General features: G+C 43.7%; 6 protein-coding genes across 6 annotated transcripts; all 6 read right to left on the minus strand.

The window, feature by feature from the left end:
* Positions 1-22: 22 nt before the first annotated feature.
* LOC130109919 (protocadherin alpha-3-like) lies at positions 23-3,756 on the minus strand. Its single transcript, XM_056276886.1, has 2 exons — positions 1,369-3,756; positions 23-43 (listed from the first exon to the last, which is right to left on the minus strand). The coding sequence occupies exons 1-2, from the start codon at positions 3,748-3,750 to the stop codon at positions 23-25; spliced, it is 2,403 nt and encodes an 800-aa protein (XP_056132861.1). The 5' UTR covers positions 3,751-3,756.
* Positions 3,757-4,442: 686 nt separating this feature from the next.
* LOC130109928 (protocadherin alpha-3-like) lies at positions 4,443-6,845 on the minus strand. The gene has a single exon (XM_056276895.1). It carries the CDS (start codon positions 6,843-6,845, stop codon positions 4,443-4,445), a length of 2,403 nt encoding a protein of 800 aa, XP_056132870.1.
* A 1,073-nt stretch (positions 6,846-7,918) lies between these two features.
* LOC130112989 (protocadherin alpha-3-like) lies at positions 7,919-10,362 on the minus strand. Its single transcript, XM_056280513.1, has one exon. It carries the CDS (start codon positions 10,316-10,318, stop codon positions 7,919-7,921), a length of 2,400 nt encoding a protein of 799 aa, XP_056136488.1. The 5' UTR covers positions 10,319-10,362.
* Positions 10,363-11,261: 899 nt separating this feature from the next.
* LOC130109937 (protocadherin alpha-3-like) lies at positions 11,262-13,702 on the minus strand. The gene has a single exon (XM_056276905.1). It carries the CDS (start codon positions 13,656-13,658, stop codon positions 11,262-11,264), a length of 2,397 nt encoding a protein of 798 aa, XP_056132880.1. The 5' UTR covers positions 13,659-13,702.
* An 888-nt stretch (positions 13,703-14,590) lies between these two features.
* On the minus strand, positions 14,591-16,987 carry LOC130109948 (protocadherin alpha-3-like). The gene has a single exon (XM_056276916.1). The coding sequence runs from the start codon at positions 16,985-16,987 to the stop codon at positions 14,591-14,593; it is 2,397 nt and encodes a 798-aa protein (XP_056132891.1).
* A 1,953-nt stretch (positions 16,988-18,940) lies between these two features.
* On the minus strand, positions 18,941-21,397 carry LOC130109958 (protocadherin alpha-8-like). Its single transcript, XM_056276926.1, has one exon. The coding sequence runs from the start codon at positions 21,395-21,397 to the stop codon at positions 18,941-18,943; it is 2,457 nt and encodes an 818-aa protein (XP_056132901.1).
* Positions 21,398-22,236: the final 839 nt, after the last annotated feature.

Below are 22,236 nucleotides of genomic sequence, written 5' to 3' on the forward strand. Positions count from 1 at the left end.
GAAGCGTCAATATTCTCTGAATTTAAGGAGGGGCATCGAGCCTCTGAAAGGAAAACATCAATGTCATGGTCTATAGCGTCCCCATGTGGTACTTTATAATATCTCTCCAGATATAAAAAAAAGCTTCACCTCATCACCAGGGCGTGTTTCATTGGAACAATGTGAAGCTGAAGCATCCTCAAAAGCAAAGAAAAGGCAGTAAATTGTGTCTCCAGTTAAAGGACAGTTGCTATAACAGGCACAGCATACTACATGAACGTTTTCCAGTATGAAGGGGGGGGGGTTGCAAAACACTTGCGCTGTATCCACATAGTCATGCCTATCTGTCCACAGAAACTCAGTTACAGCCATTGCTGACGACCTGGGTGAGCTAATGTTTCTTATAAAACAGTTAAGTATTGGCCATATGAAAGACCGTTTTAATTAAAATGTTCATAAAGCATTCATAGGGCACTGTTCTTACAATGACATAGGCCCGCCTGGCTGCCTGCACGTAGTGCCAGGCGGTTGCTGTGCGACGCGGAGTGATACTGAATTGTGTAAAGGAACTACACGTCATCACCGTTGTATACGGTCACTATAACACGGCTAACAACCAATCAGATTGTTTTATTTGAGCTGTCAGTTTTATAATTCTAGATATATTTCTACAATAACTGCGTATGAATTAAATATATGATCAAACAAGTGTCCAGTCTTGAACATTCGGAGTGACGCTCTCTTAAAATAAACGTTTGTTTGCTTGTTGGTTTGTTTTTTTTTTTGCTTGTTTGTTTTTAAATATAGTTTTGAGCCAAACTTCAGTTAGCACGAAAAAAGTGTCATGACTGCAAACCGCCTTCCTCCCAATGGCTGCTGGGATAGGCTCCGGCATCCCGCGGCCCTGACTAGGATAAGAGGCTTGGGTAATGGATGGATGGATGGATGGATGGACTGCGAAACGGTTTGTCGCGATGACGTGACAATTCCGACACCTTTAATGAATCAGGACACATCCAGTCAAGCAAATTGCCAAACAATGGACAAATAAATAGTGAACACTCCACAAATTATTAATTCTACAACAAAGAAATTGTGAATTAAAGCAAAAAAAAAGTTTAAATTAAGCACCAGTGTGAGAAACATGTTCCATGCAACTCAAAGGGAGAGCTGCAATGTTTTGGACGTGGAACGACCTGTTTTAGTACATTCATAACTGAATGTTCTGTAAAAAGTAAAAAGAAAATTAAAGACCGATTTGATTTGAATATTTCATCCAGTTTATACTTATGTTATATGACAACAAATGCTAAACCCTGACAATATAGCCTATGGTTTGAAAAAAGCTCATTGATTTTTTTTGAGACAATAAATTATATGCTGTCTTACCTTGTCTTTGGTGGGTAAAGTCTGAGTCCTGTTAAAAGTGTCTCCTCCATTAATACTGATCAGCTCCGCATCAACAGGCGGAAACGGCGCAGGGAAAACTACTACGTCACTCTTCAGCGTGTCTGAGCTGAAACACACGTCATACTGCTGAGTAGCTTTAGAGTAAGACCAGCTCCCGTCAGGGTGGCTGGTGATCATTGGGGCGCTGTACCTGCTGAAACTGCCGTCTGTCCTGTGGCATTTCACCGCTATTAAACTGATGAGGCTCAGTAGAAACACCACTGACACTGACACGATGGAGATCAGCAAATACAAGTTTAGATCAGAGAAGCTCTCCTCCTTTATGGGTACGTGTCTGAACGGAGTCTGCATGTCACCTGTGCTTTCAACCACCACCACATCAATAGACACAGTAGCTGACAGGGAGGGCTCTCCGTTATCAGAAACCAACACCACCAACGGGTGCGTTTTCAGGTCATTGTCACTCATTCGCCTTTTAGTCCGGATTTCCCCGGTGCTGGTTCCGATTCGGAACAGGTTGTTCCCCTTGGGCTCAGAGATGTGATAAGAAAGCAGAGCATTATATCCAGAGTCTGCGTCTACAGCCCTGATCTTGGCCACAAAGTAACCCGCTTCAGCAGAATAGGGGACGTTCTCACTGTTAACGGAGCCGTGTTCAGAATAGGGAGCGAGAATCCCGGGACTGTTGTCATTCTCATCCAGGATAAACACGTTCACAGTCACATTACTGCTGAGTGGAGGAGCACCAGAGTCTGTGGCCTGAACTTTAAACTGGAACGTTTTCATCTCCTCATAGTTGAAAGACTGCAGGCTGACTATATCTCCTGTCTCTGAGTTGATGTTTATCATCGTGGAAAGCGGCAATACTTTTTTATTACTGTCTAAAAATGAATAGCTCACCTGGCCATTTTGCTCAATGTCAGAATCAACTGCACATACGGTTTTGATAATCGCTCCCACCGGACTATTCTCTTTTAAATAAACATTAAATTCGCCTTCTGAGAAGCGAGGCGCATTGTCATTGACGTCATTAATGTGCACGAGAATCACGGTAGCGTGCGCGAGAGGAGGGTTTCCTTCATCGGTAGCAGTAACGGTGACGTTGTATTGAGAATTCACCTCTCTGTCTAGGGGCCCATTAACCACCAGCGAGTAATAATTTTTGTAGTTTGTTTCCAATTTAAACGGGACCTCGTTTCTCACCTCACAACGTGTCTCGCCATTTTTACCTCCGTCCTTATCGCTTACCGACACAAGCGCGACTACAGTGCCTACTCTAGCGTCCTCTTTCACGTCTCTCAGTAGCGACGTCACCGTTATCTCGGGCGCGTTGTCATTTAGGTCCACCACTTCCACCAGCACTTTGCAATGGGCAGTCATGGGAGGCTGGCCTTTGTCGCTAGCTTGAGCGCGGATCTCAAACGCGGCGTGTTCCTCGAAGTCCACGTCTCCTCTCACCGTTATGACGCCTGTTTGTTCGTCGATGTGAAATATCTCCAACACGTCGTCCTGCTCCTTCGTGCTCAGGCTATAAGCGATTTCTCTGTTCGTCCCTTCGTCTGCGTCTGTCGCGTTCAAAGTTAACAGAGTCGTTCCGATGGCCACGTTTTCAAGTACGCGAGCTTTGAACAGCGACTTTTCAAACACCGGGGTGTTATCGTTAATGTCTAAAACGTGGATTATTATGTCTGACGTGCCGGACTTCGGCGGAGTCCCCCCGTCAACAGCTGTTAGGGTAAGCGTTATTAACTGCTCTTTTTCCCGGTCGAGGGCTTTCTGTAACACTAACTCGGTGGATACGCTGTCCCCTGCTTTACTTACCGCTAACGAGAGATGCTCATTAGAGCTGAGCTTGTACGTGTTGACACCATTTCTCCCCACGTCTGCGTCATACGCCTGCAGTAGAGGAAACCTCACGCCGGGTAGCGTGCTCTCAGCGACGTCTATGTTTTGCGACTTCGCGATAAAAGACGGGAAATTATCATTAACGTCTACGATGCTTATTTCGATACGGTAGAGTTTAAGGGGCTCGTTTATGACAGCCTCCACGTTAACAGTGCATTTCGGCGCCTTTGCGCACAGCTCCTCTCTGTCTATTCTGTCGCTGACGTAAAGGGCGCCCGTGTTAAGGTTGACCCCGAAGTAGGTTTTCTTCGGCCCGGATACGATCCTAAACATGCGGGACTCCAAATCCTGGACACTGAGGTTGAGATCCTTAGCGAGGTTTCCGACCGCAGTCCCAGTGTTCACCTCCTCTAACACGGAATAGGAGAGCTGCCCGCACACCGTTTCCCAGCATATATCCACGAGCACAAGCAGCACACACACCCCAAATCTCTTCCTTCGACTCGCGACATGCATTATTCCAGCGATCGTCAGAAAATTAGACCCGGCGGCACTTGTTTATGAAATATAATCCAAACTCTGACACATATCCGGTGTCATTGTTTGAGTTAAGTCTTCGGTGGAAAGCAACGAGATGGTTGTCGCTGTGGTCCTCGCCTCAGTGTAACAAAGCCCCGACAGCAGTGCTCATTTAGCGGCTATGGGAGGAGCTACCAGCCTCCATAGACATGTTGAGATGCTGTGGTCTCGACTGTCACCATGTGGCTACATTAATAAAAAATAATACATTTAATATGGAACAACTGAAGTGGCCTTTACTTTTTATAAAATCTCCATTTCTGATTTCTGCTAACCTCCAGTGAAACGAAAGGAACGTATTCATGACAAACGTATATAAAACTTAAAAAAAACCCCGAAAATTAAAGATTGAAAATGAACAATGAATGAATCAGTCAACCAACCATTCGGTGGACGTTTAAACGGAGGACAAGCTATATTATAGCCACCAGAGTTTGAAAGCTACGTTCAACACTATGGACAAAACACTGAAACTTTCTTTTAGGCTACAAACTGTGGACGTGTCCAGTGCTCAGGGTGTTCACTTAGTAATTTGTGGTGGAAGACAGAGGAACTACAGCTATCCAACTCTCAAGATTACATATCAGGGACACAAAACACTCAACTATGACAGGCAAAAATATTGAGAATCATTTTGTATGCTGTCTTACCTTGTCTTTGGTGGGTAAAGTCTGAGTCCTGTTAAAAGTGTCTCCTCCATTAATGCTGATCAGCTCCGCATCAGCAGGCGGAAACGGCGCAGGGAAAACTACTACGTCACTCTTCAGCGTGTCTGAGCTGAAACACACGTCATACTGCTGAGTAGCTTTAGAGTAAGACCAGCTCCCGTCAGGGTGGCTGGTGATCATTGGGGTGCTGTACCTGCTGAAACTGCCGTCTGTCCTGTGGCATTTCACAGCTATTAAACTGATGAGGCTCAGTAGAAACACCACTGACACTGACACGATGGAGATCAGCAAATACAAGTTTAGATCAGAGAAGCTCTCCTCCTTTATGGGTACGTGTCTGAACGGAGTCTGCATGTCACCTGTGCTTTCAACCACCACCACATCAATAGACACAGTAGCTGACAGGGAGGGCTCTCCGTTATCAGAAACCAACACCACCAACGGGTGAGTTTTCAGGTCATTGTCACTCATTCGCCTCTTAGTCCTGATTTCCCCGGTGCTGGTTCCGATTCGGAACAGGTTGTTCCCCTTGGGTTCCGAGATGTGATAAGAAAGCAGAGCATTATATCCATAGTCTGCGTCTACAGCCCTGATCTTGGCCACAAAGTAACCCGCTTCAGCAGAATAGGGGACGTTCTCACTGTTAACGGAGCCGTGTTCAGAATAGGGAGCGAGAATCCCGGGACCGTTGTCATTCTCATCCAGGATAAACACGTTCACAGTCACATTACTGCTGAGTGGAGGAGCACCAGAGTCTGTGGCCTGAACTTTAAACTGGAACGTTTTCATCTCCTCATAGTTAAAAGACTGCAGGCTGACTATATCTCCTGTCTCTGAGTTGATATTTATCATTGTAGACAATGGTGCTGATTTACTATTGTTGTCTAAAAATGAATAGGTCACCTGTCCATTTTCATTTACGTCAGCATCAACTGCAGAGGCTGTTTTAAGAGTTTCTCCAACTGGACTGTTCTCTTTTACATAAATATTAATAAAAGATTCGGGGAAACGAGGCGCGTTGTCATTGACATCAGAAACGTGCACAGTAACAATGCTGGTGCTGGAAAGAGGCGAGATCCCCTCATCCGCTGCTACGACAGTCACATTGTACCGTGCAATGCTCTCTCTGTCAAGACACCCATTAACCACTAATGAATAATAATTCTTATAGTTTGTTTCTAGTTTAAAAGGAGCTTCATTCTCAATAACAGCTTTTACAACACCATTTTTACCTCCATCTTTATCACGCAGAGAGACAAGGGCGATTGCAGTGCCTATCTTTGCATCCTCTCTGACCGTGCTGAGGAGTGACGTCACAGATATCTCAGGGGCATTGTCATTAACGTCCACCACCTCTACCAGCACTTTACAATGAGCAGACATAGGGGGGTTACCCTTGTCACTAGCCTGTGCATGGATCTCAAATGCGGGGCTTTCCTCAAAGTCTATCTTACCCTTGATGGTAATCGCCCCAGTTTTAGGATCAATTTGAAATAAATCTAATATGTGATCCTGACCTTTACTTCTTAAAGAGTATTCTATTTCACTATTTAACCCCTCGTCTGCGTCTTGTGCACTCAGAACAATCACTGTTGTCCCGATGGCCAAATTCTCCACAACTTGGGTTTTGTATAAAGAGCTGCTGAATACCGGAGCATTGTCATTGATATCTAAAACGTTAACAATAATCTGTGAGGTGCCAGATTTCGGAGGATTTCCTCCATCTAGTGCAGTGAGTGTTAGTTTTATAACAGGCTGCTTCTCTCGGTCTAAAGCTTTCTGCAGCAGCAGCTCAGCAGACACACTCTCACCCGCTTTATGAATTTCCAAAGAAAAATATTCATTGGAGCTGAGCTTGTATGTATTGACATTGTTCTTGCCCACATCCAAATCCGATGCCTCTATCAATCCAAATTTCATACCTGGTGAATTACTCTCAGGGATATTTAGCGATTGTAAATTCTCGGAGAAAAAGGGTGCGTTATCATTTATATCCAATATATTGATTTCTAACTGATAAAGCGTTAAGGGGTCATTGATTACAGCCTCTACGCTTACAATACATTTTGCAGCCTTCGAGCACAGCTCCTCTCTGTCTATTCTTTCACTGACGTAGAGGACGCCAGTCTTTGGATTTACCTCGAAATATTTCCCCTTCGATCCGGTTACAATCTGAAACATACGAGTCTCCAAATCCTGAACACTGAGGTTTAGATCCTTTGCGATATTTCCAACAGACGTCCCCGGGTTTACCTCCTCTGAGACGGAATACGAGAGCTGCCCGGACGCCGCCTCCCAGTAACAATCCAGGAGCAGGATCACAAGAAATGTCGCAATGGAGCTCCTTCTACTCGGTAAAGACATGATTCACTCCAACAAGAACACAGTTACAGGGTCAAACCCGGTTAAATCCGTCAAATTATCACGGTAAAGGCGGCACTGAGGACACCATCTTCCTTTTCTTCCGCCTCTTTCGTGCAGAGCTGAAGCTCTGATATCCTGCCGCTCTCGCAATGAATATCTGTAACAAAGCCCTGACGACAAAACGCTGAATGTGGGCGGAGTTTCGAGGCAGTCAAGTATCGTTTATATGTCATGGTCTACATCGTCCCCTAGAGGTTGTTTGTATGAACTACCTAAAAAACATTTAAAAAAAAACGTCCAGTGGAAATAGCTCAGCTCCTGAGTAGTCTCAACCATTTACAACCATAGTATCTAAAGATTTAAATGATATACAGCAAAAAAAAGAAAAAAGCAAAGCAGATGGGGCCTTACTGTATCACCGAAATCATCAATACTAGGATGTATTTCAGCACAATGGAGAGAGATTCAAGTGTTGAAAAGAAGGAGGTTGTCAAATGTCTGTGAATGTTCTCATTCATCCAGGTCAAGGTTATCCAAAGGAATTGAGTCAAGTGCAACTGGACTTGGTATATATATATATATATATATATATATATATATATATATACACCAAATCCAGGTTGTCAAATATTAACCATTACTTTCAAAAGGAAATCAAATGATGTTCAGGTGGCAAGGCTTACCTCACTTTAAGTACATTAATTGTTTCTTTTTAACATGGAAATAGATTATGTTTGCTAGGATTTAAGTTATACTGCAGATGCTAAACGCTTAATGTATTTTGAAAAGTTGCCTTTCATCAATCAGAAAACATATCGTTTCAACGTAAGAGGTATCCGAAAGATTAAACATTCAAAGGTGTAGACTATTTCAGACCCATGGACAGCACCACACAGCCAACCGCAGTGAAGAAAATGCCTCACAAATACAGAATACATTGACTGTGAAATTAGCAGAATGGCTTTCATTATATCTTAGTGGTCTCATTTGAAATGATGTAAACACAATTTACATAATTCCAAACTCTACAATAAAGAATGGAAAAGTGTGAAAAGCATTAAGAAAATGTGCCCTTAGTATCGTTCTCTTACCTTGTCTTTGGTGGGTAAAGTTTGAGTCCTGTTAAAAGTGTCTCCTCCATTAATACTGATCAGCTCCGCATCAGCAGACGGAAACGGCGCAGGGAAAACTACTACGTCACTCTTCAGCGTGTCTGAGCTGAAACACACGTCATACTGCTGAGTAGCTTTAGAGTAAGACCAGCTCCCGTCAGGGTGGCTGGTGATCATTGGGGCGCTGTACCTGCTGAAACTGCCGTCTGTCCTGTGGCATTTCACCGCTATTAAACTGATGAGGCTCAGTAGAAACACCACTGACACTGACACGATGGAGATCAGCAAATACAAGTTTAGATCAGAGAAGCTCTCCTCCTTTATGGGTACGTGTCTGAACGGAGTCTGCATGTCACCTGTGCTTTCAACCACCACCACATCAATAGACACAGTAGCTGACAGGGAGGGCTCTCCGTTATCAGAAACCAACACCACCAACGGGTGAGTTTTCAGGTCATTGTCACTCATTCGCCTCTTAGTCCTGATTTCCCCGGTGCTGGTTCCGATTCGGAACAGGCTGTTCCCCTTGGGCTCAGAGATGTGATAAGAAAGCAGTGCATTATATCCAGAGTCTGCGTCTACAGCCCTGATTTTGGCCACAAAGTAACCCGCTTCAGCAGAATAGGGGACGTTCTCACTGTTAACGGAGCCGTGTTCAGAATAGGGAGCGAGAATCCCGGGACTGTTGTCATTCTCATCCAGGATAAACACGTTCACAGTCACATTACTGCTGAGTGGAGGAGCACCAGAGTCTGTGGCCTGAACTTTAAACTGGAACGTTTTCATCTCCTCATAGTTAAAAGACTGCAGGCTGACTATATCTCCAGTCTCTGAGTTGATATTTATCATTGTAGACAATGGTGCTGATTTACTATTGTTGTCTAAAAATGAATAGGTCACTTGTCCATTTTCATTTACGTCAGCATCAACTGCAGAGACTGTTTTAAGAGTTTCACCAACTGGACTGTTCTCTTTTACATAAATATTAATAACAGATTCGTGGAAACGAGGCGCGTTGTCATTGACATCAGAAACGTACACAGTAACAACGCTGGTGCTGGAAAGAGGTGAGATCCCCTCATCCGCTGCTACGATAGTCACATTGTACCGTGCAATGCTCTCTCTGTCGAGACGCCCATTAACCACTAATGAATAATAATTTTCGTAGTTTGTTTCTAGTTTAAAAGGAGCTTCATTCTCTATGTTAGCGCTTACAACACCATTTTTACCTCCATCTTTATCAATCACTGAGACAAGGGCGATTGCAGTGCCTATCCTCGCATCCTCCTTTACGGTGCTGAGGAGTGACGTCACAGATATCTCAGGGGCATTGTCATTAACGTCCACCACCTCTACCAGCACTTTACAATGAGCAGACATAGGGGGGTTACCCTTGTCACTAGCCTGTGCATGGATCTCAAATGCGGGGCTTTCCTCAAAGTCTATCTTACCCTTGATGGTAATCGCCCCAGTTTTAGGATCAATTTGAAATAAATCTAATATGTGATCCTGACCTTTACTTCTTAAAGAGTATTCTATTTCACTATTTAACCCCTCGTCTGCGTCTTGTGCACTCAGAACAATCACTGTTGTCCCTATGGCCAAATTCTCCACAACTTGGGTTTTGTATAAAGAGCTGCTGAATACCGGAGCATTGTCATTGTTATCTAAAACGTTAACAATGATATGAGAGGTGCCAGATTTCGGAGGATTTCCTCCATCTAGTGCAGTGAGTGTTAGTTTTATAACAGGCTGCTTCTCTCGGTCTAAAGCTTTCTGCAGCAGCAGCTCAGCAGACACACTCTCACCCGCTTTATGAATTTCCAAAGAAAAATATTCATTGGAGCTGAGCTTGTATGTATTGACATTGTTCTTGCCCACATCCAAATCCGATGCCTCTATCAATCCAAATTTCATACCTGGTGAATTACTTTCAGGGATATTAAGCGATTGTAAATTCTCGGAGAAAAAGGGTGCGTTATCATTTATATCCAATATATTGATTTTTAACCGGTAAACATTTAAGGGGTCATTGATTACAGCCTCTACGTTTACAATACATTTTGCAACCTTCGAGCACAGCTCCTCTCTGTCTATTCTCTCACTGACGTAGAGGACGCCAGTCTTTGGATTTACCTCGAAATATTTCCCCTTCGATCCGGTTACAATCTGAAACATACGAGTCTCCAAATCCTGAACACTGAGGTTTAGATCCTTTGCGATATTTCCAACAGACGTCCCCGGGTTTACCTCCTCTGAGACGGAATACGAGAGCTGCCCGGACGCCGCCTCCCAGTAACAATCCAGTAGCAGGATCACAAGAAATGTCGCAATGGAGCTCCTTCTACTCGGTAAAGACATGATTCACTCCAACAAGAACACAGTTACAGGGTCAAACCCGGTTAAATCCGTCAAATTATCACGGTAAAGGCGGCACTGAGGACACCATCTTCCTTTTCTTCCGCCTCTTTCGTGCAGAGCTGAAGCTCTGATATCCTGCCGCTCTCGCAATGAATATCTGTAACAAAGCCCTGACGACAAAACGCTGAATGTGGGCGGAGTTTCGAGGCAGTCATGTATCGTTTACATGTCATGGTCTACATCGTCCCCAAGCGGTTATTTGCACGAACTACATTATAAGACATATTAAAAAAAAAGCTTCTGCAGAAATAGTTCAGCTCTTCTGAATACCAATCATTGACACGCATAGTTTCAGAAGGTTTAAATAACAAACTACAACAAATAAAGCAAAGCGGAAGGGGTCTTAGTGTAGCCCCCGAATCATCAACACCAATGATGTATTCAAGTACAACGGAGAGAGATTGAAGTGCTGAAGGGAAAGAGGTCGTCAAATATTGACAACAGTTTTCAAAACGAATTCAGTTGACTCAAGTTCCTGTTTAAGACTGCAAGGCTGACCTTAATTCAAGCACATTAACTCTATTTAACATGGAAGGACACGACTTTTTTTAGCATTCACGTTATGTTGCAGATGCTAAATACGTAAAGGCCTTTGAAAAACTGTCTTTTATCACTCAGAAAACAAAGCGTTATTATGTGATAAGCATCTGAAAGAGAAAACATTCAAATGCGTGGATTTTTTTCAGGACCATGGAGAGCACCACACAGCCACACGTAGTGAAGAAAATGCCTCACAAATACAGGATGCATTGTATGAAGAGAGCAGACTGCCTTTCATTATATCTTAGTGGTCTCATATGAAATGTAAAAACAGCTTAAATAATTCCAACCTGTACAATAAAGTATTGAAAAGTGTGAAAAACAATAAGAAAATACGTCCTTATCATTGTTCTCTTACCTTGTCTTTGGTGGGTAAAGTCTGAGTCCTGTTAAAAGTGTCTCCTCCATTAATACTGATCAGCTCCGCATCAACAGGCGGAAACGGCGCAGGAAAAACTACTACGTCACTCTTCAGCGTGTCTGAGCTGAAACATACGTCATACTGCTGAGTAGCTTTAGAGTAAGACCAGCTCCCGTCAGGGTGGCTGGTGATCATTGGGGTGCTGTACCTGCTGAAACTGCCGTCTGTCCTGTGGCATTTCACAGCTATTAAACTGATGAGGCTCAGTAGAAACACCACTGACACAGACACGATGGAGATCAGCAAATACAAGTTTAGATCAGAGAAGCTCTCCTCCTTTATGGGTACGTGTCTGAACGGAGTCTGCATGTCACCTGTGCTTTCAACCACCACCACATCAATAGACACAGTAGCTGACAGGGAGGGCTCTCCGTTATCAGAAACCAACACCACCAATGGGTGAGTTTTCAGGTCATTGTCACTCATTCGCCTCTTAGTCCTGATTTCCCCGGTGCTGGTTCCGATTCGGAACAGACTGTTCCCCTTGGGCTCCGAGATGTGATAAGAAAGCAGAGCCTTATATCCAGAGTCTGCGTCTACAGCCCTGATTTTGGCCACAAAGTAACCCGCTTCAGCAGAATAGGGGACGTTCTCACTGTTAACGGAGCCGTGTTCAGAATAGGGAGCGAGAATCCCGGGACTGTTGTCATTCTCATCCAGGATAAACACGTTCACAGTCACATTACTGCTGAGTGGAGGAGCACCAGAGTCTGTGGCCTGAACTTTAAACTGGAACGTTTTCATCTCCTCATAGTTAAAAGACTGCAGGCTGACTATATCTCCTGTCTCTGAGTTGATATTTATCATTGTAGACAATGGTGCTGACTTACTATTGTTGTCTAAAAATGAATAGGTCACCTGTCCATTTTCATTTACGTCAGCATCAACTGCAGAGACTGTTTTAAGAGTTTCTCCAACTGGACTGTTCTCTTTTACATAAATATTAATAACAGATTCGGGGAAACGAGGCGCGTTGTCATTGACATCAGAAACGTACACAGTAACAACGCTGGTGCTGGAAAGAGGTGAGATCCCCTCATCCGCAGCTACGATAGTCACATTGTACCGTGCAATGCTCTCTCTGTCAAGACGCCCATTAACCACTAATGAATAATAATTCTTATAGTTTGTTTCTAGTTTAAAAGGAGCTTCATTCTCTATGTTAGCGCTTACAACACCATTTTTACCTCCATCTTTATCAATCACTGAGACAAGGGCGATTGCAGTGCCTATCTTTGCATCCTCTCTGACCGTGCTGAGGAGTGACGTCACAGTTATCTCAGGCGCATTGTCATTAACGTCCACCACCTCTACCAGCACTTTACAATGAGCAGACATAGGGGGGTTACCCTTGTCACTAGCCTGTGCATGGATCTCAAATGCGGGGCTTTCCTCAAAGTCTATCTTACCCTTGATGGTAATCGCCCCAGTTTTAGGATCAATTTGAATTATATCTAATATGTGATCCTGACCTTTACTTCTTAAAGCGTATTCTATTTCACTATTTAAGCCCTCGTCTGCGTCTTGTGCACTCAGAACAATCACTGTTGTCCCGATGGCCAAATTCTCCACAACTTGGGTTTTGTATAAAGAGCTGCTGAATACCGGATGATTGTCATTGATATCTAAAACGTTAACAATGATATGAGAGGTGCCAGATTTCGGAGGATTTCCTCCATCTAGTGCAGTGAGTGTTAGTTTTATAACAGGCTGCTTCTCTCGGTCTAAAGCTTTCTGCAGCAGCAGCTCAGCAGACACACTCTCACCCGCTTTATGAATTTCCAAAGAAAAATATTCATTGGAGCTGAGCTTGTATGTATTGACATTGTTCTTGCCCACATCCAAATCCGATGCCTCTATCAATCCAAATTTCACACCTGGTAAACTATTTTCAGCAATATTGAGAGATTGTATATTCTCAGAGAAAAACGGTGCATTATCATTTATATCCAATATATTGATTTCTAACCGGTAAAGCTTTAAGGGGTCATTGATTACAGCCTCTACGTTTACAATACATTTTGCAGCCTTCGAGCACAGCTCCTCTCTGTCTATTCTTTCTCTGACGTAGAGGACGCCAGTCTTTGGATTTACCTCGAAATATTTCCCCTTCGATCCGGTTACAATCTGAAACATACGAGTCTCCAAATCCTGAACACTGAGGTTTAGATCCTTTGCGATATTTCCAACAGACGTCCCCGGGTTTACCTCCTCTGAGACGGAATACGAGAGCTGCCCGGACGCCGCCTCCCAGTAACAATCCAGTAGCAGGATCACAAGAAATGTCGCAATGGAGCTCCTTCTACTCGGTAAAGACATGATTCACTCCAACAAGAACACAGTTACAGGGTCAAACCCGGTTAAATCCGTCAAATTATCACGGTAAAGGCGGCACTGAGGACACCATCTTCCTTTTCTTCCGCCTCTTTCGTGCAGAGCTGAAGCTCTGATATCCTGCCGCTCTCGCAATGAATATCTGTAACAAAGCCCTGACGAGAAAACGCTGAATGTGGGCGGAGTTTCGAGGCAGTCATGTATCGTTTACATGTCATGGTCTATATCGTCCCCAAGCGGTTATTTGAATGAACTACATTAAAAAGCATCAAGAAAAAACCGTCCCGTTGAAATAGCTCAGCTATCGAGTGTCAACCATTTACAACCATAGTATCTAAAGATTTAAATTATATACAGCAACAACAACAAAAAAGCAAATTAGATGGGGTTTTAATGTAGCACCCAAATCATCAATACCAGGATGTATTTCAGCACAATGGAGAGAGATTCAAGTGTTGAAAAGAAAGAGGTTGTCAAATATTAACCATTACTTTCCAAAGGAAATCAAATGATGTTCAGGCAGCAAGGCTTACCTCACTTTAAGTACATTAATTGTTTTTTAACATGGAAATAAATTACGTTTGCTAGGATGTAAGTTATGTTGCAGATGCTAAACGCTTAATGTCTTTTGAAAATCTGCCTTTCATCACTCAGAAAACTCATGGTTTCAACGTAAGACGTATCCGAAAGAGAAAACATTCAAACGTGTAGACTATTTCAGACCCATGGACAGCACCACACAGCCAACCGCAGTGAAGAAAATGCCTCACAAATACAGAATACATTGACTGTGAAATTAGCAAAACGCCTTTCATTATATCTTAGTGGTCTCATTTGAAATGTAAACACAATTTACATAATTCCAAACTCTGCAATAAAGAATGGAAAAGTGTGAAAAGCATTAAGAAAATGTGCCCTTAGTATCGTTCTCTTACCTTGTCTTTGGTGGGTAAAGTCTGAGTCCTGTTAAAAGTGTCTCCTCCATTAATACTGATCAGCTCCGCATCAGCAGGCGGAAACGGCGCAGGGAAAACTACTACGTCACTCTTCAGCGTGTCTGAGCTGAAACACACGTCATACTGCTGAGTAGCTTTAGAGTAAGACCAGCTCCCGTCAGGGTGGCTGGTGATCATTGGGGCGCTGTACCTGCTGAAACTGCCGTCTGTCCTGTGGCATTTCACCGCTATTAAACTGACGAGGCTCAGTAGAAACACCACTGACACTGACACGATGGAGATCAGCAAATACAAGTTTAGATCAGAGAAGCTCTCCTCCTTTATGGGTACGTGTCTGAACGGAGTCTGCATGTCACCTGTGCTTTCAACCACCACCACATCAATAGACACAGTAGCTGACAGGGAGGGCTCTCCGTTATCAGAAACCAACACCACCAACGGGTGAGTTTTCAGGTCATTGTCAATCATTCGCCTCTTAGTCCTGATTTCCCCGGTGCTGGTTCCGATTCGGAACAGACTGTTCCCCTTGGGCTCTGAGATGTGATAAGAAAGCAGAGCATTATATCCAGAGTCTGCGTCTACAGCCCTGATCTTGGCCACAAAGTAACCTGCTTCAGCAGAATAGGGGACGTTCTCACTGTTAACGGAGCCGTGTTCAGAATAGGGAGCGAGAATCCCGGGACTGTTGTCATTCTCATCCAGGATAAACACGTTCACAGTCACATTACTGCTGAGTGGAGGAGCACCAGAGTCTGTGGCCTGAACTTTAAACTGGAACGTTTTCATCTCCTCATAGTTAAAAGACTGCAGGCTGACTATATCTCCAGTCTCTGAGTTGATGTTTATCATTGTAGACCATGGTAATAAGTTACTGTTACCATCTTTTAACGAATACGTCACCTGGCCATTTTGATTGACATCAACATCCGCTGCCGATACTGTTTTAATTAATACACCAACTGGACTGTTCTCTTTTAAATAAACATTTATCATATCATCGGAAAATGTCGGCGCATTGTCATTGACATCAGAAATATGTATTATGATATCACTGGTGCTCGTTAGAGGTGGGGAGCCTTCATCCGTAGCTATGATAGTGACGTTGTATAGGGAAACGATTTCTCTGTCAAGAGCTCCGTCAACCACTAAAGAATAGTAATTTTTATAGTTTGACTCCAATTTGAAAGGGACATCACGTCTGACATGGCAACGAACTGCCCCATTTTTGCCCCCGTCTTTGTCGAGGACTGAAACAAGTGCAACAGCAGTACCTGTGTTTGCGTCCTCATTTACTGTGTCACGCAGTGACGTCACAGAGATCTCAGGAGCATTGTCATTAAGGTCCACCACTTCTACCAGCACCTTACAGTGGGCTGCCATTGGGGGCGTTCCTCTGTCACTAGCCTGCACACGTATCTCAAAAGCCGACTGCTCCTCAAAATCTATCTCCCCTTTAACTGTTAGCACACCCGTGTCTTTGTCAATGTCGAACATTTCCAAGATATGATCCTGATCTTTTGTGCTCAGAGAATATGAAATATCTTTGTTTATTCCCTCGTCGGCGTCCGTTGCAGTTACAGTTAGTATTGTAGTTCCAGCTGGTACGTTTTCTGCAATACTGGTTTTGTATAATGACTTTGTAAATACCGGGATGTTGTCATTGTTGTCCAAAACATTGACGATTATCTCCGACGTCCCTGATTTTGCAGGTGTTCCTCCGTCTACAGCGGTCAGCGTGAGTTTAACGACAGGCTGTGTTTCTCGGTCTAAAGCTTTCTGCAGCACCAACTCTGCAGACACCCTCTCTCCTCTGTGCACCGCCAAAGAAAAATACTCATTTGCATTCAACTTGTACGTGCTGATATCGTTTCTCCCCACGTCAGCGTCGTAGGCGGACAGAACAGGGAACTTAGCTCCGGGCAGGGTGCTCTCAGCGACGTCAATACTCTGCGTCTTAGCGCTGAAAGATGGGTGGTGATCATTCACGTCAAGAACACGTATTTCTAAACGATAGAGCTGGAGTGGCTCGTTAATCACGGCCTCGACACTGACGGTGCATTGCGTCGCCTTCGCGCACAGCTCCTCTCTGTCTACTCTCTCGTTGACGAAGAGAACACCGGTCTTCAGGTTTACCTCGAAATACTTTCTCTTCGCTCCGCTTACAATCTGAAACAGACGAGACTGCAAGTCCTGCGCCTTCAGGTTGAGGTCCTTAGCGACATTTCCCACAGAGGTTCCCGGGTTTACCTCCTCCGAGACGGAGTAGGAGCGCTGCCCCGACGCCGTTTCACAAACACACCCCAGCAGCACGAATGATGTGAAATGCACAATAAAGCTCCCCCGTTTGAATAAAACCATGGTCCCGGCCAGACCAAACCAGGCATAGGTACGATTTTAAAGGTTACTTCAACAAATAACCGAGGATAACGTGCGCAAAATGTCTACGATGTCAATTCCGAACGACAAATGCTTATCAGGTCTAGGTCCGTCTTTTCTTCTTCTTCTCTCTCTCTCTGTCTCTCTCTTTGTGTGTCAACCCCGGGAACATAATCATCCAGCAAGTCTGGGAGGGGCCTGCAAACCTCCAAGAGGCTATCGAAATGTTGTGGTCTACAGTGCCACCAGCTGTATATGCAACACCATGACATGAAATATGAACCAAAAAAGCAAAGTATACTGACTTTCTTTCCTAATTCCACACAATGACAACGACCTAAAAGGAAGCGGGGAAGCGTTAAATGACGTAATCCTCGTCAATAAGGGACGTTTGGATGTTTACTTGGCAGCTTTGCTAAGACACGTGTGATTTTCCCCCCTGCCATTTTGACACATCCGTCTAGTTTCTGTGGAAAAGCTGCATTGTGTGCGTATATCGGGATATATGACACTTAGACAAGAGCAGAAGAACCCCCCCCCTCTCTCTCTCTGCACACGAACAAAGTAGCGACGAGTCTTAAGTCATGAGAATGTCATTTGTTGAATCCTGACTACACCGAACTAAATAAATAATAAAAAGTGGTGCGTTTGATCTTAGGTGAATTAAAGAAAGAAATAAAGAATATCAACCTTTTCTGGAAATATACTCCACCGAAAACAAACGCTCCATTATCAGCAATAATGCTTAATTTGATCAAATTGATGCTGATAAATACAATTATAGATTTGTATTAACGTATGCATTACGAATTATGAAAAAGTGATTATCTGCAGAATTCGCCTACTGGACATCACCAAACGCATTACATAAAGCTTGGTGAACACAACCAAGTATTCACCAAACAAACCTCCCTGTCTTTTTGTTTTTTTCATTTGTTGTTTTGTTTAATATTTCTGAGCGTAGGCTAACAGCAATTTCTATTATCACTGTTGGGAATTTGTAAATAATTTGGGTTTTTCGTTTACTGAGTTTTCAAAGCAAAACTGACAATGGCATGATACCTGTCACGGTCAATTTTATATAAAAAACAAAACTGTTTTTAAATTCACGGGCTATGAAGTCCATGGTCCTGGTAACATGTAAGCCTGCACAAATGGTGTACAGTGTAATATATCATCTACTTCCTGGCAACATACAGATGTTCTCAGATAGGGGGGCGGGGGGGGTGTCAGTATATGAGGAAAACTGAATTTTAAGAAACACTGTGTTCGTACCACTCGCAAAAGTGTGTGTATTTCAAATTGTGGGGTACGTTTGTGGAATGGATTGGATGAAGAACTCAAGGAAAGTTTAAATGAATTCAAAAAGAGGTACAACACATTCTTTGAAAGAGGTACAAGGATGAAGAGGATGAGGAGGTTTTCATTCTCTCATGACCGTGACACCCATGGTTGATGCTGCTATTATTGTTTTTGGAAAATCCTTGTTGTTGTTCTTTTGTTTTGTTTTGTTTTTGTTTTTGTGCCTGATGCCTGTCCAGTGTGTCTCCTCGCCTGCCGTCCAACGACTACTGGGACCGGCTGCAGCATCCCCACGTCCCTGAGAGCAGGATAAACAGTTTGGATAATGGATGGATGCTTTATTGTTTTTATTTTTTATTGCTTCTATTTATTTATTTATTTTTATTGAGTCATTCTGATACAGATATTGATAATGACATACTTTGATGTGTGAAAAACTACGTTTATTATTTAGGTTTATTAACTGATCATTAGAGAAGGGGCAGGAAATTAGAAGTAGTAACTTCCTCCTGTTCCTTTTCGGACATATATTTGGAGAATTCTCTATTGACAATTCTTGTTGATGAATGTTTTTGGTTTTATTTGATCAATTGTTGCTTCTCTTTTTCATTCATGCTTGGTCGTTTTTTTATTTTATTTTACATGTTCGAAATAAGACATTTGGTTTGATATGATAACAGTCGATAAAAAAAACATTTTCCTTACCTTGTCTTTGGTGGGTAAAGTCTGAGTCCTGTTAAAAGTGTCTCCTCCATTAATACTGATCAGCTCCGCATCAGCAGGCGGAAACGGCGCAGGGAAAACTACTACGTCACTCTTCAGCGTGTCTGAGCTGAAACACACGTCATACTGCTGAGTAGCTTTAGAGTAAGACCAGCTCCCGTCAGGGTGGCTGGTGATCATTGGGGCGCTGTACCTGCTGAAACTGCCGTCTGTCCTGTGGCATTTCACAGCTATTAAACTGACGAGGCTCAGTAGAAACACCACTGACACTGACGCGATGGAGATCAGCAAATACAAGTTTAGATCAGAGAAGCTCTCCTCCTTTATGGGTACGTGTCTGAACGGAGTCTGCATGTCACCTGTGCTTTCAACCACCACCACATCAATAGACACAGTAGCTGACAGGGAGGGCTCTCCGTTATCAGAAACCAACACCACCAACGGGTGCGTTTTCAGGTCATTGTCACTCATTCGCCTCTTAGTCCTGATTTCCCCGGTGCTGGTTCCGATTCGGAACAGGCTGTTCCCCTTGGGCTCAGCGATGTGATAAGAAAGCAGAGCATTATATCCAGAGTCTGCGTCTACAGCCCTGATCTTGGCCACAAAGTAACCCGCTTCAGCAGAATAGGGGACGTTCTCACTGTTAACGGAGCCGTGTTCAGAATAGGGAGCGAGAATCCCGGGACTGTTGTCATTCTCATCCAGGATAAACACGTTCACAGTCACATTACTGCTGAGTGGAGGAGCACCAGAGTCTGTGGCCTGAACTTTAAACTGGAACGTTTTCATCTCCTCATAGTTAAAAGACTGCAGGCTGACTATATCTCCAGTCTCTGAGTTGATATTTATCATCGTGGAAAGCGGAAGTGAGTCACTGATACCGTCTAAAAATGCATAACTCACTTTGCCATTTTGATCAACATCAGCATCAATAGCAGATACTGTTTTAATAATTGCTCCCGCTGGTCTGTTTTCTTTTAAATTAATATTAATTGTCGGTTCAGAGAAACGTGGAGGGTTATCGTTAACATCAGAAACGCGTATGGTAATGTCAGTGGTGCTCGTGAGAGGTGGAAGTCCTCCATCAGTAGCTATGACAGAGACGTTGTATTGAAAGTCACTCTCTCTGTCGAGCAACCCGTCAACTACCAATGAATAATAGTTTTTATAGTTTGTTACCAATTTAAAAGGGACCTTCTCAGCGAGCTCACATTTCACTTGCCCATTTTTGTCCCCATCCTTATCAAGGACCGACACAAGTGCAACGGCAGTGCCTACTTTAGCGTCCTCATTCACGGTGTGACGTAGTGACGTCACAGTGATCTCAGGCGCATTGTCATTCAAGTCCACCACTTCTACCAGCACCTTGCAATGTGCAGACATTGGAGGCTGGCCTCTGTCGCTAGCCTCAACACGTATCTCAAAAGCTCTCTTCTCTTCAAAGTCTATACTGCCTTTTACCGTGATAGCTCCCGTGTGGCGATCAATTTCAAATATATCAAGGATGCGGTCTTGATCTTTGCTTCTGAGAGAATACACTATTTCACTATTCAGCCCTTCGTCTGCATCGTTAGCGTTCACCGTGACTACATTCTTGCCCGGCGGCGTGTTTTCAGGGAGTTGAGCTTTATACAAAGCTTTGCTGAATATGGGTAGATTATCGTTTATATCCAAAACATGAATTATAAGCTGTGAGCTTCCTGACTTCGGAGGGCTACCTCCGTCTACAGCGGTTAGTGTGAGATTCATTAGATGTTGTTTCTCTCGGTCTAAGGCTTTCTGCAGCACCAATTCTGCAGACACACTCCCTCCGTCTCTGTTGACTGCTAATGAGAAATGATCATTCTGGCTCAATTTGTAGGTATTGACTCCATTTTTCCCAACATCTGCATCACTGGCTTCGGATAAAGCGAATTTCGCTCCCGGTAAAGTATTCTCCGCTATGTATAAATCTTGTGACCGGGTTTCAAAAGTCGGAGCATTATCATTTACATCTAAAATCTCTATTTCAATGCGATGAAGCTCCAACGGGTTATTTATCACAGCCTCCACACTGACTGTGCATTTGGGCTCCTCTGCACAAAGCTCCTCTCTGTCTATTCTTTCCGTGACATAGAGAGCACCAGTCTTTAGATTTACTTCGGCAAATGTCCTCTTTGATCCAGTAACAATCTGGAACGTACGGGACTGCAGATCCTGCACATTTAGGTTAAGATCCTTCGCGATGTTTCCAATAGCAGTCCCCTGGTTTATCTCCTCGGAGACGGTGTAAGAGAGCTGGCCAGACACCGCATGCCAGGCACAAGCAAGCAGCAAAAACACAAGATGTACCCTGAAAAAGCTCCTTCTCCTCGGTAAAGACATCATTCCTCCCGAAGTGAGCAATGCATAAATGCAAATTCCCAGTTCCAGAGAAATAAAACAGATCAGATGGACTGACAACCGAATCTAGACCGTGTAGGAACGCATCCGCCCTTTCCTTCGTCTTATCTATTTGTGACAAAGACTAGAGAAAAATGCCCCTACCATCGATAACAGGAGGGGCCTAGATGTGCAAGAGAGGAGCGCTCATTCCAATGGATCAACAGCGGTGCCAAGTGGTGAAAAAATGTAAGTGCACAGAGCATTCAACACATGATTTACCAGCCCTGTGATTCCATTATATTATATCAAGACCATTATTTACCATCCTGCCACGCAGCATACCAAACAAGCACTTAAGTTCTCAGAGAATGTAAAGATAGCGATCGTGCATCCTGCGTTTTGCTGCGTTCATGTGTATTTCAGCACCATGGACAGCGAACGTGAGTCTAAGCGCTGCGTTGAAATCGAGCTGCTCCGTCTTCAGATTCGGGGTTACACTGCCCAAACCCTCTGTCTAACAACATGAGTAAGGGCTTTACACACAACAGCACAAGCCGGCTTCAATCCTTTCATATTAAAGATATACTAAACACCAGTTTTTCCTTTAATTGGGTGAATAACTTACTTGCATATGTATGTTAAATTATTAGGGTGTGAGGCTGTCACTTTTCACCCGAAATAACCGCACACACATTTAGATGACCTGGAGCAACAACAACAACAAAAAAGAAGACATCAGTTACTTATTGACAGTTTATCTCAGTGATATCTAATTTATGTAATTTCCTTTTCATGCCGGTGCAATCGGGGATGACGTTCGAGCTGTGACAGTGTGCCCTTAT

This window comes from Lampris incognitus, chromosome 1 (assembly GCF_029633865.1).
Source record: "Lampris incognitus isolate fLamInc1 chromosome 1, fLamInc1.hap2, whole genome shotgun sequence".
NCBI lineage: Eukaryota > Metazoa > Chordata > Actinopteri > Lampriformes > Lampridae > Lampris > Lampris incognitus.

What these genes read in the sequence shown, in the direction of transcription:
- LOC130112989 (XM_056280513.1), bottom strand. Translation starts at nt 10,318, where the DNA reads ATGTCTTTACCGAGTAGAAGGAGCTCCATTGCGACATTTCTTGTGATC.
- LOC130109958 (XM_056276926.1), bottom strand. Translation starts at nt 21,397, where the DNA reads ATGATGTCTTTACCGAGGAGAAGGAGCTTTTTCAGGGTACATCTTGTG.
- LOC130109937 (XM_056276905.1), bottom strand. Translation starts at nt 13,658, where the DNA reads ATGTCTTTACCGAGTAGAAGGAGCTCCATTGCGACATTTCTTGTGATC.
- LOC130109919 (XM_056276886.1), bottom strand. Translation starts at nt 3,750, where the DNA reads ATGCATGTCGCGAGTCGAAGGAAGAGATTTGGGGTGTGTGTGCTGCTT. An exon ending in CTTTACCCACCAAAGACAAG is followed by an intron (nt 44 to 1,368) that starts GTAAGACAGCAT and finishes TTTTCCTTTCAG; the next exon opens with AGGCTCGATGCCCCTCCTTA.
- LOC130109928 (XM_056276895.1), bottom strand. Translation starts at nt 6,845, where the DNA reads ATGTCTTTACCGAGTAGAAGGAGCTCCATTGCGACATTTCTTGTGATC.
- LOC130109948 (XM_056276916.1), bottom strand. Translation starts at nt 16,987, where the DNA reads ATGGTTTTATTCAAACGGGGGAGCTTTATTGTGCATTTCACATCATTC.